This window comes from Accipiter gentilis, chromosome 14 (assembly GCF_929443795.1).
Source record: "Accipiter gentilis chromosome 14, bAccGen1.1, whole genome shotgun sequence".
NCBI classification, from domain to species: domain Eukaryota; kingdom Metazoa; phylum Chordata; class Aves; order Accipitriformes; family Accipitridae; genus Astur; species Astur gentilis.
In genome coordinates this window covers 8,499,308-8,521,092 of record NC_064893.1, presented here as the reverse complement: position 1 = coordinate 8,521,092, position 21,785 = coordinate 8,499,308, and the positions used below count along the sequence as shown (strand labels likewise).

At 41.1% G+C, this 21,785-nt stretch overlaps 1 protein-coding gene across 6 annotated transcripts in view; it reads left to right on the top strand.

The window, feature by feature from the left end:
• The first annotated feature begins 4,913 nt into the window (after positions 1-4,913).
• The window catches only part of EZH2 (enhancer of zeste 2 polycomb repressive complex 2 subunit), a 51,469-nt gene continuing 34,597 nt past the window's right edge, over positions 4,914-21,785 (top strand). The window contains exon 1 of one of the 6 annotated variants that reach the window (XM_049816689.1): positions 4,914-4,932. Coding sequence is in view for 3 of the 6 variants with exons in the window: in XM_049816685.1 (XP_049672642.1) it covers positions 7,083-7,120 (38 nt within the window). In the remaining 3 variants the exon portion in view is untranslated. Of the gene's footprint in view, positions 4,933-5,771; positions 5,952-6,868; positions 7,121-13,831; positions 13,855-21,785 lie in introns of those variants that run through there. The other 5 variants (XM_049816692.1, XM_049816685.1, XM_049816687.1 and 2 more) reach the window with 5 other exon arrangements.

Here is a 21,785-nt window from a genome sequence, read left to right as displayed (position 1 = left end):
TATCACCATACATGAGACAAACATTCAGTGAAAGGTCAGGTAGCTTTCCATTACTTGCCGGGGGTGGCAGGAGTGGGGGGCAGGAACTGATGCTTTTGCAGGGCTAAGAACCAGCTGTATGTGTTACCATTTACAGCATATGACGCAGACAGCCCCTAAATGGCACAGAAATCTGTGCATTTTCCCATAACAGCACTTCAAATATTGGTCATGTTTGGCAATGTACTTACTGTTGCACCTTTTTTCATGCGTGCAGTCTATTTAATTTTCATGGTGCTCTGGTGTTAGACACTGTACACATTTTGCACTCTGACCACATACTCCTCCCAACTTTTTTGGTTATGTGAGTTCCGAGGTACTGGGTGTTGTGACAAGTGCATCAAGTCAAATGGCAACCATGCATCTGGTTGCACGAGAGCGAAAGAGTCTATGGCAAGACCAACTGCTGCTAGCAGGGCCCCTTTGAGCACGGTGCTTCTTTTGGAGGCATGCCTTCAGCTGCAGGTCTGTGCTGCTGTCTTTCTCCAGCCCCCAGGCCCTATCTATGCCTTCTGCATGTCAGGTGCCAGACCAGCCACGGCCACAGCACTGCACTGTGCGTGTGAGCGAAGCAGAGTAGGGCAGAGCAGGAGCCTCGAACACAATACACGAGACCTGGCAAGCAGGTCTGAAAAACACCGAGTATATGTTACATCTTGAAGTGACCCGGCTCCTTGTTCTCTTAATCTAACCTAATGGCCACTGTGTCCGAAGTTATGTTGGCTGATTATCTCACTGTTAAATTCAATTCTACAGAGAAGCATGTAGCAAATGGAAAAAAGAGGTCAGAAATGGTTTGTGAAACAGGACATAAGGTTGCCTTTTTCTCAGGGAAATTGGCTCTTAAGTATCATTAAGATATTAATGGAAAAACATTTAAAAACGTAGTTGATCTCAAAATTAAATTAATTGTTTTTAAAAAGTTAACACAAAAGAACTGCTTTTTTATAATCATGTAACGAGAGGCCAAGTCTTTAAAAAGGGTATGTGCTGACTTCTGTGTAATCACTGTAGTATGTAACAGTTTAATGCTATTACAGATTTACTGTTTTAGGCCATACATACATTTCCATGTATGTAAACATTCTGTAAAGTCTTAAGAAATTCACATGGACTAAAAGGCAGAATATAAGCCACACAACAAGCCAAGGTATCAGGAAAAGTACATACTAGTGTTAGGAATTGAATGAGTAGTGTATGGAAGTCATATCTGCCAAAACAGATGTGGAATGCATTAAAAAAACCCCAAACAACAAAAACCATCCCCCCCCCCCCCCCCCCCCAAAAAAAAAAAAAACCAACCCAAAAACCCAGAACAAAGAAAGAAACAAAGACCATGTTCCTAAACGGCCTGCTGGATGAAATATTATCTGCAGTGCTACAGTCTTTGCTTGTAGGGGTAGGCGTAACAAGGACAGGGTGTGCATCCTCCTCCTCCTCTCCCCACCACCGAGCAACTGAGCTTAAAAGCAACCAGACTGAACTTTTCGAGGCGGTGTGACTAATACATGAAGTCCACCAGACCGCCCCACAGAAGAGACCCACCCAAAAGCTGCACACAGCTTTTTTACAGTGCAATCTGCAACCTTGAAGCACAAAGGAAAGCGACACTGTGATCAGCGAGTCACAAGCTTATCTACAAGAATCACAGATGCAGCTATGGCATGCCTGCTCCCAGCTGCTAATGGCAGGGGCGGCCTAGTTGTGCTTCTCCTTAACGCAGCCTGGCAGACAAGGGGAAAACTGGCCAACGTTTGTGGTTATCTCAGGCTAGGCAGTTCCCTGACTAGGTCTTGCTTGGTTCCTCCAGCCAGAATGGAGAAATACCATATGCTTCTGACTACAAGGAGATCATTGGGTTAATAATGCATTAAGAATAATCTATGCTTTGGAAGTGCCACCCTATCTGAGATGTCAAAATCTTTAAAAGAAGCCACTCAACTATTAATTTTGCTTTGTAGCGCCGTACCTCTTTTTTTTCTGTATTCAAATGCTACTTTTTTAAAGGGTGAAAAGGGGCACATAAGTACACCCCAAAGTAAGCAATCATAGGAATACGCTGTGATGCTGTTAAACAATTATTTTTATGTCTAATTGATGCTAGTGATCTAGCACTGACAAATCCTTATTCTACTATTTTAGTCATACATACAATATGAACATACATGTTTCATTCACATGTTGGGAACATAGAAAAAGCTCTTCTACATGTGTTAGCTATAAAAAAAGGCAAAAGCTTTCAACAATTCCAGAAGGGTCTAAGCCAAATCTGATACTTTTTTCCTGAGTCTGATTTTACTTTCATTGTCAAGGAACACATATATGTATTTCTTCAACGTTAGCTACTTTTCTCAAAAGCACTATTACATGCTGCCATCAGAAGTCACTCCTTTCAGAATGACTCCTCAAAATACCAGATTTTGTAATTCTTTCAAAAATTTTTGTACTATTTTTGCCTAAAGATCTGGTCTGAATGTCTCTGCATAAGCAGATCCTTGTTCAAATAGGCGTTCTTTAATCACGAAAACACAGAAACAGAAAACCATTTGGGTGGTTTACTCTGTGAAAATGGAAAGTCTGTACAGAACTCATTGCAACATTAAACTGCTGTGCGCTGCTAAAATTCTCCTGACTGTTTGAGACAGCCTGAACGACTACTGATTGGAAAATCGGCGCCTAATGGAGTTCCTCACTAAGGAGTTCACCGCTTTAGGAGCGTAGAATGGAGCCTTGGTGGAAAGATTGTTTTGCTACAGTGCAAAGGAGAAAGAGTACCTCAATTCAAAACATGTTTAATTTTCTAGTAAGCATTAGTTTCAGGTATAACAGATGAATAATCTTCTGTGCAAGAGAGAAAAACAAAGCGATTTGTGCCGAGTTCTAGTTCACAGGGTAAATTCTACAACGCAGATTTTTCCACCTTGTGGCTGATTGTACCTCTTATATTAAGTTACCCAATGCTTATTTTGCGATGATTATTTATACTTGCTGACTAAAACCAGATCCCATGAAGTGCAACTCTAACAACCAAAATAAATTACAAATTCTAAGTTGTGAAGGGACTGGGTAGCCATTTTGGTGGTGGCAGCCATCTTGGGGCAGAACAGATTAAAATAGCTGAATTTCCAGAAATGACTGATGTTTTGAAAATGTGGTAATTTTAAGACAATCTTTCCAATTGTCAGCCACTCCACTAGAATTAGAGGAAGGGTATGGCAATCTACCACCCTATGACATGTAACCATAAGAGGAAATAATTTCTGCTGCACGTTTTAACTCACAAAACCCCAGAGATTTAGAAATAAAAATAGGCTACTAGTAGAAACCCCTTTTCAGGGCCATGAGGTAAAGAAAGTACATACAGTGTAGGAATGCCCACTCTTAAGATCTCATTGCAAGTTCAATATGCGATGAAGTTCATGAATTTTAAGTACTTGCACATAGAAAGACAGAGACTACAGAAGCACACAAGCACAATCACCTTTAAGTAGAGGAACACCAAACCTCATTTGACATGTAAGCCAACTGCATGATTTGGGAATGAAGTTGTGCTTGTGATTTATTTCCCCCAGAAGAGGCTTTTATCACTCAGGACCTCATTAAAGTGACCCCTGCTCATTTCTGGAGCTTTGACCCCAAAGATGTACCAAGGCATTCGCAAGGGAGAGAGGTATTTGGTAAGGGAGGATGATGGGAATAGACTGTGGGTGCAAGGATGCGGCTCACACTCCAGCGTTCCTTGGAAGTGGTGCGCAACGTGGGATGTGCAGGAAAGGGATATAGTCACGCAGGATGGCTAAAGTACCTATTAGGAAACATCTTTGCAATTTTATTTTTCACCGCTGAAGATGAAGAACGGCTGGAGTGACCAAGGAGCGAGATGACAATGGACTAAAGGAGCACGAATCCTCAAGGTTTAAACACAACCTTGGCAACAAGATTGACGAGCACAGCTCACAGATTAGAAATGAGGGAAAACGACGGCAACCTTAGAGGCTGGAGACAGCCAGTAACAAGCAACACGATCCAAGCCTGATGTGGTCACCTTGCTGCCGCCGTGATTTGTTACCCCTTCCGTGACAGGGTAGGGCAGGGGTTTGACAGTGGAGAAACCCCTCTGGACGCGGAGCAGCAAGGCAGAGAAAGCCGAGGGGAACGACACGATGCGCGAAAACGGGCAGATGCCGGTAAAGTTTGGGTAAGCAAAGGTCAAACGACACGACACGAGGGCGCATCACGCAACTCTGGAAAGTGACTCAGCCAGCCGACATCCGCCGGGACGGGGAGGCTGGGGCCCCGGGGAGCGGCGAGGAGGCCCGCCGGGCGTGGGGGGGGGGTGGGCGGGGGGGCCGCGGGGCGTCGCAGGCGGCCCTCGGCCTCGGCCCAGAGCCGGCCGCGACCCCTTCGATGTGGCGCCGCGAGGCGGGGGGCGGACCCCGAGCCGGCGGGGACAGCCACCCTGCCCGCCGGGCAAGCAACAGGCGAGGAGCGGGGCCGGCCGAGGGGAGCGGCTACCGGGCCGAGGGGAGCGGCTACCCGGCCCCCGCCGCCCGCACCAGACGTTCCCTTCCTCCCCTCCCCTCGCTCACTCTCGCTCAGCGCGCCCCGCGCCTCTCCCACAGGGCTGCCCCCTCCCTCCCTCCCTCCCTCGCGCGCGCAGCGGCGGGACTGTTAAAACCGTTACAGCTCCCACTTTCGAACTGATTCAAACTCGGCAGCGCCGAGCAGCGCGGCCCCTCCCCGGGCTGCGCCCCGCGCTCCCTCCCGGTGCCCGCCAATCCTCTCGCCTCCCTCCTTTCTCCTCCCTCTTCCCCCCTCCCCCCGCCCCGTGAGGCGGCAGAGAGTTTCAAGCCTCGCCGGCCCGCCGTGCACCCGTTCCCGGTCCCGCTTTCGGTGAGGGGGGAACCGGGGCACGGAAGGCGCCGGGCCGGGGGCGGGAGGCGGGAGAGAGAAGCGCGGACCCCCCGCTCCCCCGCCGGCAGCGCGAGAACAAAGAGTTCTCCCACCCCTCCCTTCCCCCCCCGCCCGCACGTGGGGAGCAAGCTCCCGCCCCTCGCCCCGCCCCTCGCGCCTGATTGGCGCCGGAGGCCCCGTCCGCGTCCATCCAATCGAGGCGGCGCTCGGCGCTCGCCAATGAGCGCGATGCCGATTGGGCCGCCGCGTTTGGCGCTCGGTCCGGGAGGGTGAATCCGGCAGCCGGAGGCTGAGGGGAGGGAAGAGAGCGAGCGGAGCGGCGCGGCGCGGAGCTGGCGGCGGCGGCGGCGGCGGCAGCAGCGGCGGCGGCGGGGCGGCAGCGGCGGCGCGAGGCCGGGGCGGGGGGGCGGGTGAGTGAGCGAGCGAGCGACACCTCGTGGGCTTGAGGCGTTGGCGCCGGGAGCGGCTATTTATAACCGGCTCCCTTTGTAATGGGGGGAGGGGAGGAGGGCGCGAGAGGAGAGGAGAGGGGAGGGGGCGGCGGCGGCGGCGGGCGGCGATGGCTCCCGAGGAGCAGCCGCCTCCCGTCCCCTTCCCGCGGGCGCGGCGGGTGGTGCGGGGGGGGCGGGCGCCCGGCGGCGAGACAGGCGCGCTCCCGGCCGGTGACAGCTGGAGGGGAGAGACATGGAGTCTGAAGTGCCCTTTGTCTAAGTTGGCTCCGTCCAGCCCAGCCGACGGTTCCCGTTCCGACCCCCGCTCGGCGGAGAGTAGTCCCCGAGCCGGGGGGGGGCGGGGGGGGAGGCGAGCTCGTCGTCCCCACGCCGCCCCCCACCCCCCTCTCTCCAAGGGTGGGGGGCGGCGGGCGGGGGGCCCGCGCTGTGCGGGGAGAGGAAGAACGGGGAAGAGCCGGCGATTTCCTTCCCCTCCTCCCCGTTCCTGCCGACTGCATGCGGCGGCGGCCGCTTCAGGCACAGTTTGACTGAAGGGGCGGAGGGGAGGTATGTGTGTGTGCCTAACGTACGCCGGGGAAGGTCTGGGAGCGCCCGGCGGAGAGATCCGTGCGTGTCCCCCGGCGGGGAGAGCGGCACGACGCTGTGCCCCCGCGCCGAGGCAGGCTCCCGGGAGGCTCGGACGGGTCCCCTCCGGGCCCGGGTGCTCTCAGCCTCCCGGAAGCTGGCGCTCGGCGGGGCGAGCCGGGCGGGGAGGCTGAGCGCGCCCCGGGCCGCTCGCCCGCAACCTAGCGCCCTGGAAACCCGCGGTGGTTTGGGGGCCGGCCGCCCTTCGGGCTGCCGCGCCTGGCCTTGGAGGGTTCCTGGTTCAGGGAGGGAGCTGGAGAGGGCCAAGGGGGTACGTGAGTCTGGCGGCGGCTCCGGCGAACTTCCTAAGCGTTTAAGGGCGCTGGGCGATCCTGGTCTTCCAGAGCGCTGCGGGGAAGTTCGTAGGGAGCTGGAAACGCTGGGGATTGGATCTCTTGCCGCCAAGCACGGGTGTACAGAGCTGTCTGGAACTAGGGTATCTGGGACGTGTGGAGGAGGGTACTGGGCAGAGCTGTCCCCGAGCAACACGTGTGTGATAGGATAAAGATGAAGAAATTGGTGTGTTGTGGCATCACGCGTATGTCTTTAACAGGTATTCATGGTGATTCAGAAATTGTTATTAGCAGGCAAAAGAAAAGCAGTCCGCGCATAGATGCGGCAGGAATGGGATGATAAACTTGGACATTACTCAAGATACTTATTTCTAATTTAGAAAGCACTATCCGTATTTTACTTGAGCTAGAGAAAAGTCTTTTGGTTTTTCTAACTATGGAGCTGGAAGTTGAGGTTCTTGTTCTCTCTAATAAGAAGCATGTAACAGTTTGAACGAGGTTGTTTAATTGTTGCAGGATAGGTTCATCTTTGTTTGAGTCTTTCAGCTATTATGAGATTGGTTCTTGCTAATACATATTTCAGTGAAGAGTTTTACCAGCATTTTTGAAGTAATCTTCACTTCTAAATTGGGATTTCCTCATAGATAGGTTCATCTTGTTTTAGGGGTTGGCACATTCAGGTTCATTACTTGATTTATAAAAATTTAAAGGTCATTCTTTGTTTGTCCCCAGTGTCTATATCAAGTTGAGAGTCCAGGGAATGTTTATTTGTGGTAACAATAAAGCATCTTCGGAAGGGTGAGTATTACTTGTATATAGTGTACTATAGCTACTCTCACTTTAGGTTATTAAAATGTGAGTGTTTAAGATCTAGAGAGTCTTTCAGAAAGCATGCTTCCAGTCTGTTAGGAGATAGGACTCAAAAGTTTTGTGTGACCTGTCGAGTGTTTTTAACTTCAAGAGCTAATGCTTTATCCAGTGCTAGCTTTAAGGTTGTTACATCAAAACTGTTACATTTCTTGTTGTGGAGTTTCCTTTACCAAAAAGAAAAGAGAGGAAAAAAAAATATTTTTTTTTTCCTTCCTCTGTCTACATGAGGGATGAAAGTAATAAAGTTAACCTGTGGAGAAATCTGTAACAGTAAAAGGTTCCATGAGGTGCCAACAGCTCTTTTCATCTGGAACTTTGGAAGAATTCAAGATTCTAATTAGGACAAAAATTGGGGAAAAAATTAATTTTTTCAGAGGTTTTTTTTAATATAGCATTTCACTCTAAAAAGTGACAGACAGACACTGAAAATCTGCATCGCCAAAAGGTCATAAAACGTCTTTGCTCAATTTAAAATGAGCTAAAGCAGTAGTGTGTAAACTTAGGCCAGAGACTTGAAATTCAAGCTCAAGTTTTTCCTTGCTGTATTTTTTTCCTCTCTTGCTAGAATTGCCAGCAAGCTGAAATATGGTGACTTCATTGAAGATATGGACTCAAGTGGATTTTTGTTTGTTTTGTAACATTGCAACATTCATAGGTGAAATGTAAATATGTTCCTGCACTGCTGCTTACCTGCAAAGAAACTTTGGCTTAGTGAGAAGGGAATTTTTGTAGTGCATTATTGAATGCACTAACTGTATTATATATAGAGTGCAAGCTAACTGCCATTTTCTGTAAAGCAGCTTATGTCAGAATAAGCTATATCTAGCATCTAGTACACTCCAACAATGTTCCCAGAAAAGTTGGTGCATTCCAAAATTCCTCTCAAAATTAGTAAAAAAAAAAAAAAAAAAGTTGTCACCACCATTCACAAGGAGATTCAGCTTCTTTAGCTGTGTATGTAAAGTATACATTTTAATAAGTTCACAGCTATAATGTTAAAATTGAACAATTTTAGATGACAGCACTATATTCATGTGATTGAACAGTGAGATTTATTTTAAAAAATGGCTGCACTACTGACAGAAGGCATATTTAATAAATGTTTGCTTTATGTTGTATTTGAGTAAAAGTGCTGTGGGAAACTTTAGTGTTGGCTGTAGTCTGAAAGTTCTGTAATTCTACAGTTAGTGCTTACAGATGCATTTTAGCTGACTTGAGAAGTATCTGTGAAACTTAAGCGAGAATAAAGTTTTCCCCAGCAGGGATGCTGAAAATCTCAGGAACAGGACCTGGCCTTTGGTAAGCAAGGAAGTTCACCGAGTCAAGTAGGTCATCTTTACAGAATTACCTATCCAAGCAAAATTCAGTTTACCAGATTTTTTAAAAAGTGGAGGAAATTGACTACGTACTGTAAATATAATTCTTAATGATTTGATGAGGTGTTTGAATAATACTTCCGTTAGGAAACAAGACCCCTGTTAACAGAAGCTGTAGGACAGTGACAGGAGGTTTATTTTAATGTTAAAGCTGCTACCAACCTTCTGTTCATACTATCAGTAAGATAGATCCATGGAGAGCAGTGCTGGGCTCATTGAAATGGTGTCTGATTGAAGACAGCATCTCTGCTGTCTGTATCTATAAGCGTATCTATACATTTCGCATCTATGTATATGACTTGTACAACTGTTCTAGAATGGCTAAGTCAATCCTTAAATGGATGAGTTACTCCAGTACTGACATAGTTTAAGTGATAACTTCAGCTAAGTGGCTACGTCTGGGAGGAAGAAAGGTGAGACAAAGAAAAACCTTGTATAAAGTAGATGCAAAACAGGGAGAGGTGTTTCACAGGGGAATGATAAAACATTGGTTACAACTTAGCAGAGTGCTTGGGTTTGTTCTTTAGCTCTGAGTATATGCCCAAGAGTTTTGTTGAGCTAAAAATTAAAAGGAAAACAATGTACAGAATTATTAAATAGGTATTCTATCTCTTCTCAGAGAGGTCAGTTGACGACTTTGGGATGATGCTGTGTGTGTCTCTTTACGGGTGAGGTGAAACTAAAGAGTGAAATTTGTTGGAGGAGGGAGTAGGTTCTATTGAGCTCCAAACAAGAAACAGTGAAGCTTTCTAAAACATGGTAGTAACAATGCTGCTTTCTGTAACTGGTAATAGTAGGTAGTTTGATTGTTATAGGCTTTTTCTAGTTGTACACCTAGATTTCCCCTAAGATGTGTCAGACTGTGGACTTGAGGTCTGGATTCTCAGTGGAAATGAGACAACTACCTCCAGTGTTATAGTCGGAATATGTATTCTGAATTAAAAAGATAAAGTAACACTACTAAACTTGGGTAGAAGCAACTTCTAATAGGAAGAGTGAAAACGTATAATTTGCATGTTATATTGACAAATTAAGCTTCTTTTAAAAATAGTAAAAAAGAAAGGAATTCTTAAATATATAACTAATTATTTAAACACAGACTTCATTGACAGGATCAGACTTGATTTATTTGTAATTTAAAAAAACTATTGGGAGAGAAGAGAATGTCTGTTAATGTCCCTGCTGTGTCCACAAAAAATTGTAAACACCCCCCACCCCCACCCCACCCCCCATTAATGTGGGTCATGCCCTTATTTTAGGAATCTTTTGGCTACCTGGCTGAAGTCTGCATATAGGATTTTTCAATAATTGTGCTCAGTTTGTAAAAATACTGTTGTCTTGGAATGATTTATAATGCATACTATGCTTCCTTTCTTATGGTAAAATCAGTACTACTTTTAAGGCTAGAAGGCTTTTTGGAAATCTAGATAGATACTGTGCATGTTCTGAATTCTGTGGATAAAAATAACAATGTAATGATGTGAGTGGATCAGCACAGTATTGTCATTTGCTTGAAAATGTCACGTAGTGCTTCCAAAGCTTCTAATTTGGATATATACAATTTCATTAACAAATGAGGTAAATCTGATGCCTTACTGTGTGCAAATAAAGACTTCCTTGATACGTAATTGCAGAAGAACTTCAGAATTTGCTATTAGTTTTCTTTTTTAATATTTGCATATGGTGCCTGCTTAAATGACGTTGTATGTGTAATTATGCAAGCAAAGTAGTACAAATTGCAGTCCAATCCTGGGCTCTCCAACATGTGAACTGAAAATAAATCTTTATAGGAGGGTATGATTTCTTTATATTTTTAAATTACTTTTTAATCTAGAACCAGGCCTATTTCCCTTGTCAGTTTTTGTTGTATCTGGCTCCTTCCCATTCTGCCTTTTACGTGGTTGGTTCAGTTTTTCCTGCCATGCGTTCTCTTTTTCATAGCCTGCATATTCGGTTTAAATCCCAAAGCTATCAGATATAATTTAAAGAAACAAAGTATTTGAAAGGAAGGAAACTCAAACCTTACGACTCATATATAATTTTTATTTTTTTTAATGTGAGCTGGTTTCCTTTCCATGTTTCTTAGTGTGAGTGGATCTGGCAAGCTTTATATTTTTGGTGTGTAGTTGTCTGATTTCATTTTTTACTAGTAAGATAGAAAATTCTAGAGATGGAATTCAGTCTGCTGCTTCTGTCAGAAATCAAACAGATGTGTGTTACAGATGCTTGATTTACCTGTGAAACTGCACTATGACAAATGGATTAAAGTAATTGTTATTGTTGTCTCTCTTTTAACTATACCACTTAAAACCAGGGACAGGATAAAATCTGTCCTTTGTTGATAACTTCTTCCAGCTATATGTCCCCTAGTTTGTGCCATGTTTCTAGTGAGTATTTATTACTAATGTGTTTAGTGCAAAGTTAAATCCACTGTTTAACTATTGGAAGAAGAGATTGACATTTTTCTTTTTTTTTTTTTTTTTATTCTTAAACAGTTTTACCATTACTGGTGTTCAATCCATCACTGCTTTGAAACTGGGAGACATAATTGGTCCCAAAACCTTACTATTTGTAATTCTCTTCCACAACCTAAGGGAGCTGATTTTTTTTTCACTGGAGGGTGGTGGAGTTTTTTGGGTTGCTTTGTTGGATTTTTGTTTTGGCTTTTTTTTTGTTGTTTTGTTTTTTTTAAGACAAACTGTTTCTCATTAATTTTCTCAATTAAATCAAGCTTCTGCAAAAGTAGTCTCTGTTTTTTCCCCTCTATAAACAACATTTAATCTAATGTGCTGATAGATTAATCCCCATATACCTTATAGAATAGGGATGCCATACATTAGACCCAGTTATTTTGAGGACTTTAAAATGGGAGTTGTGTAAATAACTGTTATTGTTGTTTTCATCATTTGAAGCTCATTTTGGAATTTTTCAGACATTTGGCAAATACCATTTCAGCTCCAAAATTTGTCAGACTGATCTAAGATAAATTCTGCATACACAGAAGTGTAATGTCTTTCAAAGTTTAGGCTATTTGCCTATGCAGGGAAAGAAGTATGGAATGGCTATTGAAATGCTTAATTGTTTTGTGGCAGGGTTTTTCTGGTATGGAGTGTGGGTTACTTTTGTGTGTGTGGATTGAGCTGAAGAACCTGTGGGTATTTTAGTGTTTTAGAGTAAAAAAAAGGTGTGTCCACAAAACAAGTTCTGGTGGAATAGTCAGTGCACTTAAAATTCACACCCTAAATTATTTTGCTTGTGGCGACATGCCTTAAGTGTTCCCAGCAAGTGTTACTTTTTCTGCCAGATTTATTCAGGATATCAAAAAGCTAAATTTTAAGAGATGGAGGTGTTAGGCAATGGAGGTTATTTGGAATGTGTGTGGGAGTCATCTAACTCCTCTGGGCGTCTGTGAATGAGTGTGAAGGGAGAGATTCGGAGGTACGTATTTGAACAACTCAAAGGTGAAGTTCAAGTTTTATGCATAAAACTTTACTTTCTCCTGAAAAATAGCTATGCTTGGTCTTACGTAAGAAATATGGGATGGTTTTAAAGGTGACTTGTAAAAAGCATGATCAAAATCAGGCTTGAAACTTTATGTTGCTGTTCTGCTGTTTGGAGTTTTAAAATGTTTTATTTGTTTTTTGATCCAAATAGTCTTACTCACACATGCAAATATGGTTGAAAGTATTTATACATGCAGATATCCAAGTAAAAAAGTAAATAGTTGCATTAACTGCTGCACAGTGTTTTGCTGATGTTGCCCAAACTGAAGTGAAATGTCAGCTGATTTCAGTTAGTGGCAATTTTGGTTTGATCTTTAATATAAAATACTTGGTTATGATCTCCCCATTCTCTCTTCCCCTTTTCCCCACCCAAGTGGATGAGTACTTAGCTTGTTATTTTTATTTGCAAAAAAGTATTTTTCTAAAAGTATCAAATGTTGAAATGTACTGGAAGAAAGCAATAATATAGGGAATTTAAAAAACTTTTCTTTCTTACTCCTTACATGGTGTTCAGTAATTATTTCATGTCTGGTTTTGTTTCTCTAAATCCTGAAGCTGTAGGGATACAGAGAAAGAACTTAATTTTTGAAGGGAAGAATACCTCTGAAAGTTGCAGGCTTGCAACTTACAGACTGATTGAACATTCTGTTAAGGATTTATCTTTTAAAGACTGAAAACAAATTATGCTACGTTACTTTTTTTTGTTCTGCTCTTGTATTTGTTTAAGGAAATGTATTTGAAATCTAATTATTTGTATTGAAATCTTATTTTGTTATTAAAAGACATAACTCTTATTTTTTTCTCTACTGAAGAGAATGAAACTGAGAAGTACCCATACCATTGTTTCTTGACGAGTAAATGTTCTAAATGAAGGACTCCCACAGAATGAGATAATGTCAAAATAAATCCAAAGGCAGTGTACTATTAGGAAAAAGAAGTCATCAAACTGATGCCCTCCTTTATGGCTAGTAGAAAATCTGAAATAAGCTTGTTTTCTAGAACAGTTCTGTTGTTGGATCTTACTTAGGTGCTTCATGTTTAATCAACCTATAGTTAGTGCCAAAAACTTAAAATGATTGGGGGATTTTTGTCAAGACCAGGTGAGTTCTTGCTTTTTTTTCTTCTTTTTTATTATTTAATTTTTTGAAGCAGATAGTTTTAAATTATTTTTGATATTAAGAACCACAGAGAATTTTGGCTATATTTTCTGAAGTGCTTCTGGAAGGTCTGAGTTACTTATAAACTCTTGAGTTGCAAAGATTTTAACTTTCTGGCAGATAGGGTAAGGGATGTTGAATACCTGGTTATTTGCTTTGCTTTGATAGTTTTCTAACCCAGAAAAATAAAAAATTCTAATGTAGCAACAGCAAGAAGATTAAATTAATATTCTTCATGTTTTTCCAGAAGGAAAAGGGAGTGAAGGAGCACTCCCTTCTCTTTAATATCCAAGAACTGCTTGACTCCTCATTCTTCCATTTCTTTCCTCCTTGTCCTTGGTAAAGAGTTGGGAGTTTCTAATATCTGCCTGGTCAGTTTGTAATGGTGGTAGAAACTTCTGAAAGGAATATTATAACAACGTAGTGTTAAACTATCTATGTGAATGAACTGTTAGGGGAGAAAGCAAGAAATAAAGTACCATGGGAGGCAAATTAATATTTATTTTTTTTTAAATCAGATGGGGAGCGTGATTGAAGAAAATGTGAGTTCTGCGAGCCCTAGTGTTGACTTGTTTCCCTCCTGTCTTGTGTGTCAGTAACTGAACTGCTCTGATTTACTATGTGAGGTGAGCTTTTCAAATAAGTGGTGTGAATTTCAGTATGAATTGAGCACATCCAGAAATTGATCTGCAGGCTTAGGCATTTAACATTCTCACAAGGAGCTGAAAAGTGAAAATCCAAGGCCATAGCTCACAGTGTCTTTAGGTGGGGACAGAGTGACTGGATGCTCACTTTTCTACAGTCAAAAGTAGCAAGGTATTTTTAGCCAGAGGATTTCCTTGCTTCTGTCAGTGTCTGGCTGCAAAAATGCTCATGCTGTCAGGAGGGAAATGATAGCACAGGTGCAGGAACAAGTGTCAGGTGAAAGTGCTTCTTTTTGTAGCAATGCCAGCATAAAGTAGGGGTGATGCTTGGAAGTCAAAGCTGTCTGGTCCTCCATACGGTTTTTGTCTGGTATGTTCGGGCAGTAATGAGAAACTGTGTTCGACGAGGTTCATTTAACTGTTAAAAACAGACTAGAAAAAATAATAGATGAAGGAAGGTAGATGTTGTGATCAAGGCAAGTGGAAGTCAGGAGTCAAGTATGGGGAGGGAAAACAGAGACTCCTACCAAATCTGGAAATTGGACTGAAGGTTAGAATTCCTTATATCTAAGATAGGAACATTCCCTAGCAACATCTCAGGGTAAAATGCAGGATTGTAGCTACTACAAAGTAGTGTATGTAATTATGTTACATACTGGAGCAGAGAGCAGGTATGGCAGTGAGTCTTCTGAATTGTGGTTAGCTGCAATGGCATTGCTTGAGTATGGAACTGCTGCAATCTGTTGATACATTGGCATTTGCAGCTCTAAGTGGTTTTTCTCCCTAGTAATTGTTTTTGTTTTTCATGACTTCCCTGATATTTTTTTTTTAATAAATAAAATGTGAGTTCACACTGCAGCTTTTCATAATGCCAGAGCACTTGCAGTCCTTCCTGAATCTGTTGCAGAAAACATACATAACTTAGTGATCTGTAAGCCATGTCACATTTGGTTTATATTTGTCATTTGCGTCAGAAGTTACCGTAGAGTATGTATGCAGAAGGATGCATCAGCCTTGTTATCATAGGAGAGCTAAAAATCAGCCATTTAGAAGAAATTCTGATTGCACTGATTAGCTCAGATACAAGGCATTGCCTATGTTAACAATAATTTAGTAACCACCCCAACTAGTTTCAGTTTGGGGAATAATACTGCAGATAAAAATATAGTCATTACAGCTAATAAGTTAGTTTGGTGGTAGTACTACTACAAATGAGTAGTTTGTTGGATTAAGTATGTCATGAAACTACTCTTAGTTCACTGATAGCCATTCATACAGCTGTAAGAGAAAGGGGTGTGTACAGTTATTTTGTTTATGATAGACATCTTGATCAAGGTAGCATGGGATGACCAAGTGTGAATTTGCCACAAAACAGTGATTTATTTTTTTTTATTTTTTTAAGCCTCTTTTGAAAGAAACTGAAATTCTTATTCAAAATATACAGAAAAGCATCTCAGTAATCTTGAATATCCAGAAGTATTAATTGGGAGCTATTAACTTAAGGAGCTGCTGGGATAGTAACAAGGCCCAAAAACCATTGTGCTTGGGAAGAAATAATTGAGGAGGCACATCTCTCGAGTTGCAGGGAAGCAGGTCATAGAGTAGTTCCTTATGACCATGTGTACTGCTTGACTTGCTTATTGATATCTTCTAGAATGTGTTTAAGTTTATTTAAAAATGAAAAAGTGAAACTGAAGTCTGAAAAAACCCCTGCCAAAACCCACCCAACCATTTAATGTTCCAGAGTAGAGATCAGATCCTAAATACACCAAGTGCAAGGTAAGGCTGTAGTCGCTTAAATGAGAGAAAGTAAAAGGTCTGAAAAGAGACACTCAAAGGCACAAAGGCTGGGCTGTAAGAGAAGCAGAACCCTATAAGGAGAAGACAACTAATTTGGAAAAGCAGCCCTTTTATTTTTATTTTTTTTTCTTTTTAATTTTAAACATAATGGTAAGTTTATGGAGAGTATGTAGCACTGTAGACTACATTCTTAATTAGTGAAGAGCTTTCCGATCTGTCTTTTTAAATTATGATTTCTAAGAGGTAGAACTGAAGGCTCCAACTGTACTGTTAAGCAGAGAAGGCCTCTTTCAAATGAACAAATACATGGAATAGTAGTGGGAAGGAGTGTGTGAACTAACTAGTTGATGAAGTTGTTAAAGGAGCTTGTAAATAGAAGTGTTTCTACTGATTAGAACAATTGGTGATTACACACTGAAGTGAAGAATTCAGTCTGATTAAGCTCTTAAGCCTTTTAATTAACAGATTATTTTTCCCTTAGTAGTGGTGTTTTCCAAATTGTACCTGTAGCTGATTGAAATACCAAGAATTTTAGAATGCAGTGGTGAATGTTTTAATCTTCTGAAATATAAAACTGGAATTTAAAAGGCAAGCAGCTCCATAGATCAGATTTAAAAATAGCGTGATCCTTGGTTTTGAGATGGCGGTCGCAGTTCAAAGTTGTATTAACTTGTAGTATAGTTTAGGTTGGCAGGTACATCTAGAGGTCATCTGATCCAGTCTCCTGCTCAGGCATGGCCAACCCTGAAATGGTCTTTTCCAGACCACTTTTAAAATGTTTTCAAGAACAGAGATTCTAGCACCTCTCTGCTTAATGCATTCCTACACTGGACTGCACTCACTGTGAAGAATTTTCTCCTTATATTGAAATGAAATCCCTTGCTGAGTTTTGTCTGTTGCCTCTTGTACTTTCATTTAGCATAGATTAGCATGTCTCAGTGGAAGGGCTAGAATAGTGCTCAACTGCTGTGATTGTCTGGGTTTAGCTCTGATTTGTGTAAGAAAGCACACTGTTCAGGGAATGAATTCTTTTATCTATTGGTTGAAATTTTTGAAGTGACTTGTCCAATTTTGATAAGACCCAGAAACAGGGAAAAACATGACACATGTTTTAAAGAGTGTTTAGGACTTTGGGAGTCTACATGTAGTATTCTTAAATATTTGTTAAGAATAAATAGAACTTATCTTGAAGTCTTAGACTTGTACTAATAATAGGAAATGGAAAATAATCATTGTTAACCATTGATCTGTATACATGCTGTTGTTGTGAATGGCTGTAATGGGATGTATGAGGCAGAACTGAATTGAACAAACCTACACTAGCTTTTCGTTTGTTACAGATGTCTATAATTGTGTTGTACTGGTAACTTGTCTACATAAGTTACAAATGGCTGCTCCTGTTGTTTTGCCACTCACTACATCTTTTCAGAGCAATCTTTAGTTGATCTAGAGATAGCAGGAAACACAATTCTTGAAAGCTACTTGTGCAGAAGTAGTTTGCCACATTAACTGCTTTGATTGTGCAAAGTCTTGTGAAGAAATAAAACTACACTATGTGAATAGTATGTTTTATATGGTATGGAAGATAAGTGTTCTAGTCTAAGGCAAGTGGATGATATGCTCTAACAGTATGTTGATATTAACAGGGAGAGGCTTTGCTCTTTTCCCTTGACCCTGGTTGCATCGTTCCTCCTCTTCCCTGCCAGTTTGGGTGCTTATCAGGCCAGCATGAGCAATTTTGATCCAGTTAGGAAACTCTGCTTCTTTTGAGTGCAGAAAAGATCTGATTTGATGTAACTGATTACCTCAATCACATTTATTATATTTGCCATGTAAATTCTATCTGAGGTGCTGAAGTAGTGTAGATAGACAATGAAGAGAGGAGATAGATGCCATTTTAAGTTCCCACTTCCTTTCCCAGTCCTAATTGAGAAGTACCTTAGGATGTATTTGTCATCAGCTTCCAAAAGCAAATAGGCAAGTGAATGTTCTGCTTAGTTTTGGTTCAGTTGAAATGTTGTTCTTCAAAGTTAAATTCTGTTGGGTAACTTAATACACTAGTAACCATTGATTATGTCAGGGAGGAGAGAGTGCACTAGCCTTGAATTTGACAACTATGTTCCAGTGGAGGCAAACATTTTGTTGGTGATACATAAAAACCCCCACAATATTGTTGTAGTGACAGACTACTACTTTTGAAGGGATTCCACTAACTGAAATGTATTTTAGTGTTGCAAATAGTAACTGCAAGGAACTAACTATCACAAAAATAGGGTAGTGATGAGACTGCTCATAATAAAAACATGCCTATTTATAGCAGCAGACCTTCTGCTTTTGGCGCAGCTATGTTACCTGGAAAGTCTACAGCCGTCATCAGCCTGTATTGGTGTTAGGGTTGACAGTAAAATGTCTTGGATGTGGTTGTTACCCATACTGCAATTGAAACACAGGCTTTTAGTTCTACTTGCAAGCCAGGGTTTTTCTGCTAACTTGAGGGGGAGGAAGAGGAAGTATTCTGAGATTTGGACATTTGCTTTCACACACAGACATTGCTCTTCAGTTTGGGGTATGGTGTTGGTACATCTGAGGCTGTTGATGGTTCTCCTCCTTACATTAAGTTTGTTAAAATTAATAGTTTTGTCTTTGACAATAGCTTGTATAACAATTTCCATCTCTTAAGTAACCAAGAACATTCTTGAAGAACATGGAATCTCATTAGTTGATCATGAGTGTTTTATTAACCTACAGTGATCTACAACCACTGAAGCCGGTCAGAGTGAGGAAGGACACATGAGCTGTTTGGAGTTATCTGCTGAGATCAGTTCATGAACTGATAAATTTCTTTTAGATACTGCCAAACAGAGCCCAATACAGGTTAAGCCTTTGTAGATCAATACAAGCCTGCTGGTATTTATCTGCCTGAAGAGTGGCAGAGCTGGCATGGATGGCTTAGTAAATGTTTCCTGTTCTGGTTGTTAAGAATAATTTTTCTGTACTGGTAAAATTGCATGGCAGAGAGATGACATGACACTTCTGTTGAAGCCTAAACTGCTGCCCTCTCCAATTTCAGTTCTTTGCCTCTTGTTCCTGCCCTAGTGTTGCCCCCCTTCACTTGTCTTGATTCAAGAATTCATGTGGCTGCTGAACAAACCAGCTTGTGGAGCTGATTTTGTTGAAAAATTGTATTTAAAAATTAAGTGTGTTTATTTTCTGGGCTGTTCATACAGATTTTTTTTTTTTACATGACCTAGTTTGATTAACAGAATCATAAGTGCTTAAGCTCTCACAGTAGAGAAGTCTGAGTAGGGGTGGAAATGAGTGATCAGGTGCCACTGATACAGCGGACAGATCATGTCTTTTCCAGGTAAAACTGACACCAAATAGCTTTTGAGGAAGGTAGTTGAACTGATGGTAGCATTTGATGTAGGTTCTCTCTCTAAATTTAAACATCCTTTAATGATACAGAACTTCAGCATATGGAATAACAACATTATGTAAATTCTAAAGCATAGATAAGTATTTTTAGGTATTTCTTGACTAAAAATAGATTGAACTGCACTGTAAATTTTAAATACCACATTTCTATAGTGTAGAATAGTAAAAAACACACTACATTTACTCCCATTTACTCTGTGACTAATTCTGTAAAATAGTAAATGTGCTGTCGTTGCTTTTGTAGTTAAATATTATTAATAAACTATGTTAATCTTTCCTATGTAGTTGTATTTCAGAGCTAGAGATTTTTGTTAGTCGGTCAGGTTTGGTATCTGAACTACCCAAGCTGACAGTGGCCTTGGGAATATTTTTCTTCCCATGGAAATGAGAATGTGCTATTTTACATAGATAAGTTTGAAAGAAAATCATGTTTTATTTTGCTTTAGAAAATGCAGAAAGAGTAGCAGAGTAGCAAGCAACTACAAAACTTCTGAGCATATTTTTTTTGTGTATGATGATAGCACACATAAAAAGCCCTTCGAGGTGCTGGGAGTGTAATTCTTACCCCCACCCCTGCAGCTTGCATAATTTAATGTGGAAATAGTTAGCAGCTCTGAAATCACATCAGTGAACAATTTTTCTTACGTAGCCCAAGAGAGTAATTTTGTTTCTTGACCGTAGTTTTTTGATGAATCTCTCTGCTGTTAAAAAAAGTTTGGTATAAATGAAGGAGACTGATCTGGCAGATTACAGCATTAATTTATAGTTAACTTTCAAGTCAATTTTTTTTAAGTCTGGCAATATGTATGGTTTTTATTGATAGTTATTTTCAGGTGCTTGATAATTGTGGTAAGAGTCTACTGGAAACTGCTTGCTCTAGAAAGGTTTAGGATAGGTTCATGGAGAGTATTGTCTTGTTTTGCATTTAGGGTGCATAAAGTAAAATACTAAAAGTAAATTTCCAAGACTTTCTAAATAGTGAAGTTTAGCTTAACATAGCTAAAAAATACTTAGCTGCAGTCGAACAATTATTTTGTTATACTGTGCTGTGTAAAACCCTGAACATAAAAGATCATTTGAGTTTTTTTATAAGGTGTTTTTAGATAGTTAACAAATTTAGATCTAAGCTTAATGCATTGATTTTTGATACTTGAAATGTGTTATATTTTGTTTGTTTGTTTTCTAACAAGTATTGAATTTTTTGCAGGCTTATGGAAAAATCTTGTTAATTCCTTCTGTTGCTAAATTCTGCTTTTTGAGTTGAATGTGACAGTTGTCCTAAATTCTGCTGCCTGAGCAAAAAAATTTTTTTTTTTTTAGTTTGAGGAAAAGCATAGAAGGGTGTGGTGGGGTTGTTTGGTGCTTTTCTTCTTGTTTGTTTGTTTTTAACTAAACCCCAAGTTTTGTAGATGCTTGAAGAAGTTCAATGATGACTTCATATAGGGTTTAATATATAATAATTTCTCCATTAGTAACAGTGCATATGCTCAGGCTGAGAGACCTGTATGCTGTCTGGATCTGATAACAACTTACAGTTAAAGAGCATGCCTGCTGCTCCAGGGCAAACTGATGTATAAAACCGTTGCCTGTTTGTGGCATAATTGTCTGTACTAGTTTTTCCCTAGTGTTGGTCCAAGTTCCTAACAAATGCTTTATAGTTGTGTACAGGAAGCCACAGATGTGGATGGGATCATCAAACTGATCTGTGTTTCAGAAAACAATCACAAAAGTGGGCTTTTATTTATCATTGGTCAGTTTAATCCAGTTTACCATGCATCCCTTCGAGAAGAGTGGCTGCAGCTCAGTAGGCAGTATTGGGGTGAGAATAAAGCATTGGGAAGGGTGGGGTGATTATAAGATGCCATTGCTACTGAAGAAATTACTTGGGTGAGTACATTCATTATGCAGTATTGAATATAAATAAGTTTATGGTATCTGAAGTGACAGTTCATGAAGCCAGCTCAGATGCATGCTTTGAATTTACCAGTGCATCCAGTCCAGAGAACTTGGTGGACACACTTCACTATTCACAGGGCTGTGGGTATGCTAATGGTGAGGTAGAAGAGGTCAAGAAGCAGTGTGGTGTAGTTCACTGAGCAGGGCTATGCAGTTAAATACATTCCTTTGGAGCTCAAGGTTCTGAGAAGCAAATGTGAAAGCATTCATCTTTGACTTTATGGGAGGTAGAAGTACTTCCCCGCTACCTGCCCCTTCCCCATCTGAATTATTTTGTTCCTTCATTACTCTTTCATTACTGTAGGCAACAAAACCCATGATGACTCATTTTATTGTTCAGTTTGCATATGCAGTTTCTCTGTTGGGTTTTATATTCCACTCTATCCTTACCCCCTGCCCCCCACATTGAAACTGTTGGTCAAGAGTGCTCTTAGATGCAGTATTATATCAGTGTATGCATATATTTAAAGTATATGAATAACCTTTTGAGTGTAAATTAATTCACAAAAAGAACTGAGAAGTTATACTGTACACAGTATGTTTTAATTTGTAAATATCTCCTAACAGAAATCCTGAGTAAAGAGAAGATAATGTAATATTGTTACAGTTTAAAATATTGTGTAATATTAAGCACAATTACAAACTAATAGCATTCTTTCGAAAGGGCAGACCCCCTCATTTGTTCTCCCATGCTTTCCAGTTTGAAAATTTTCATTACTTCC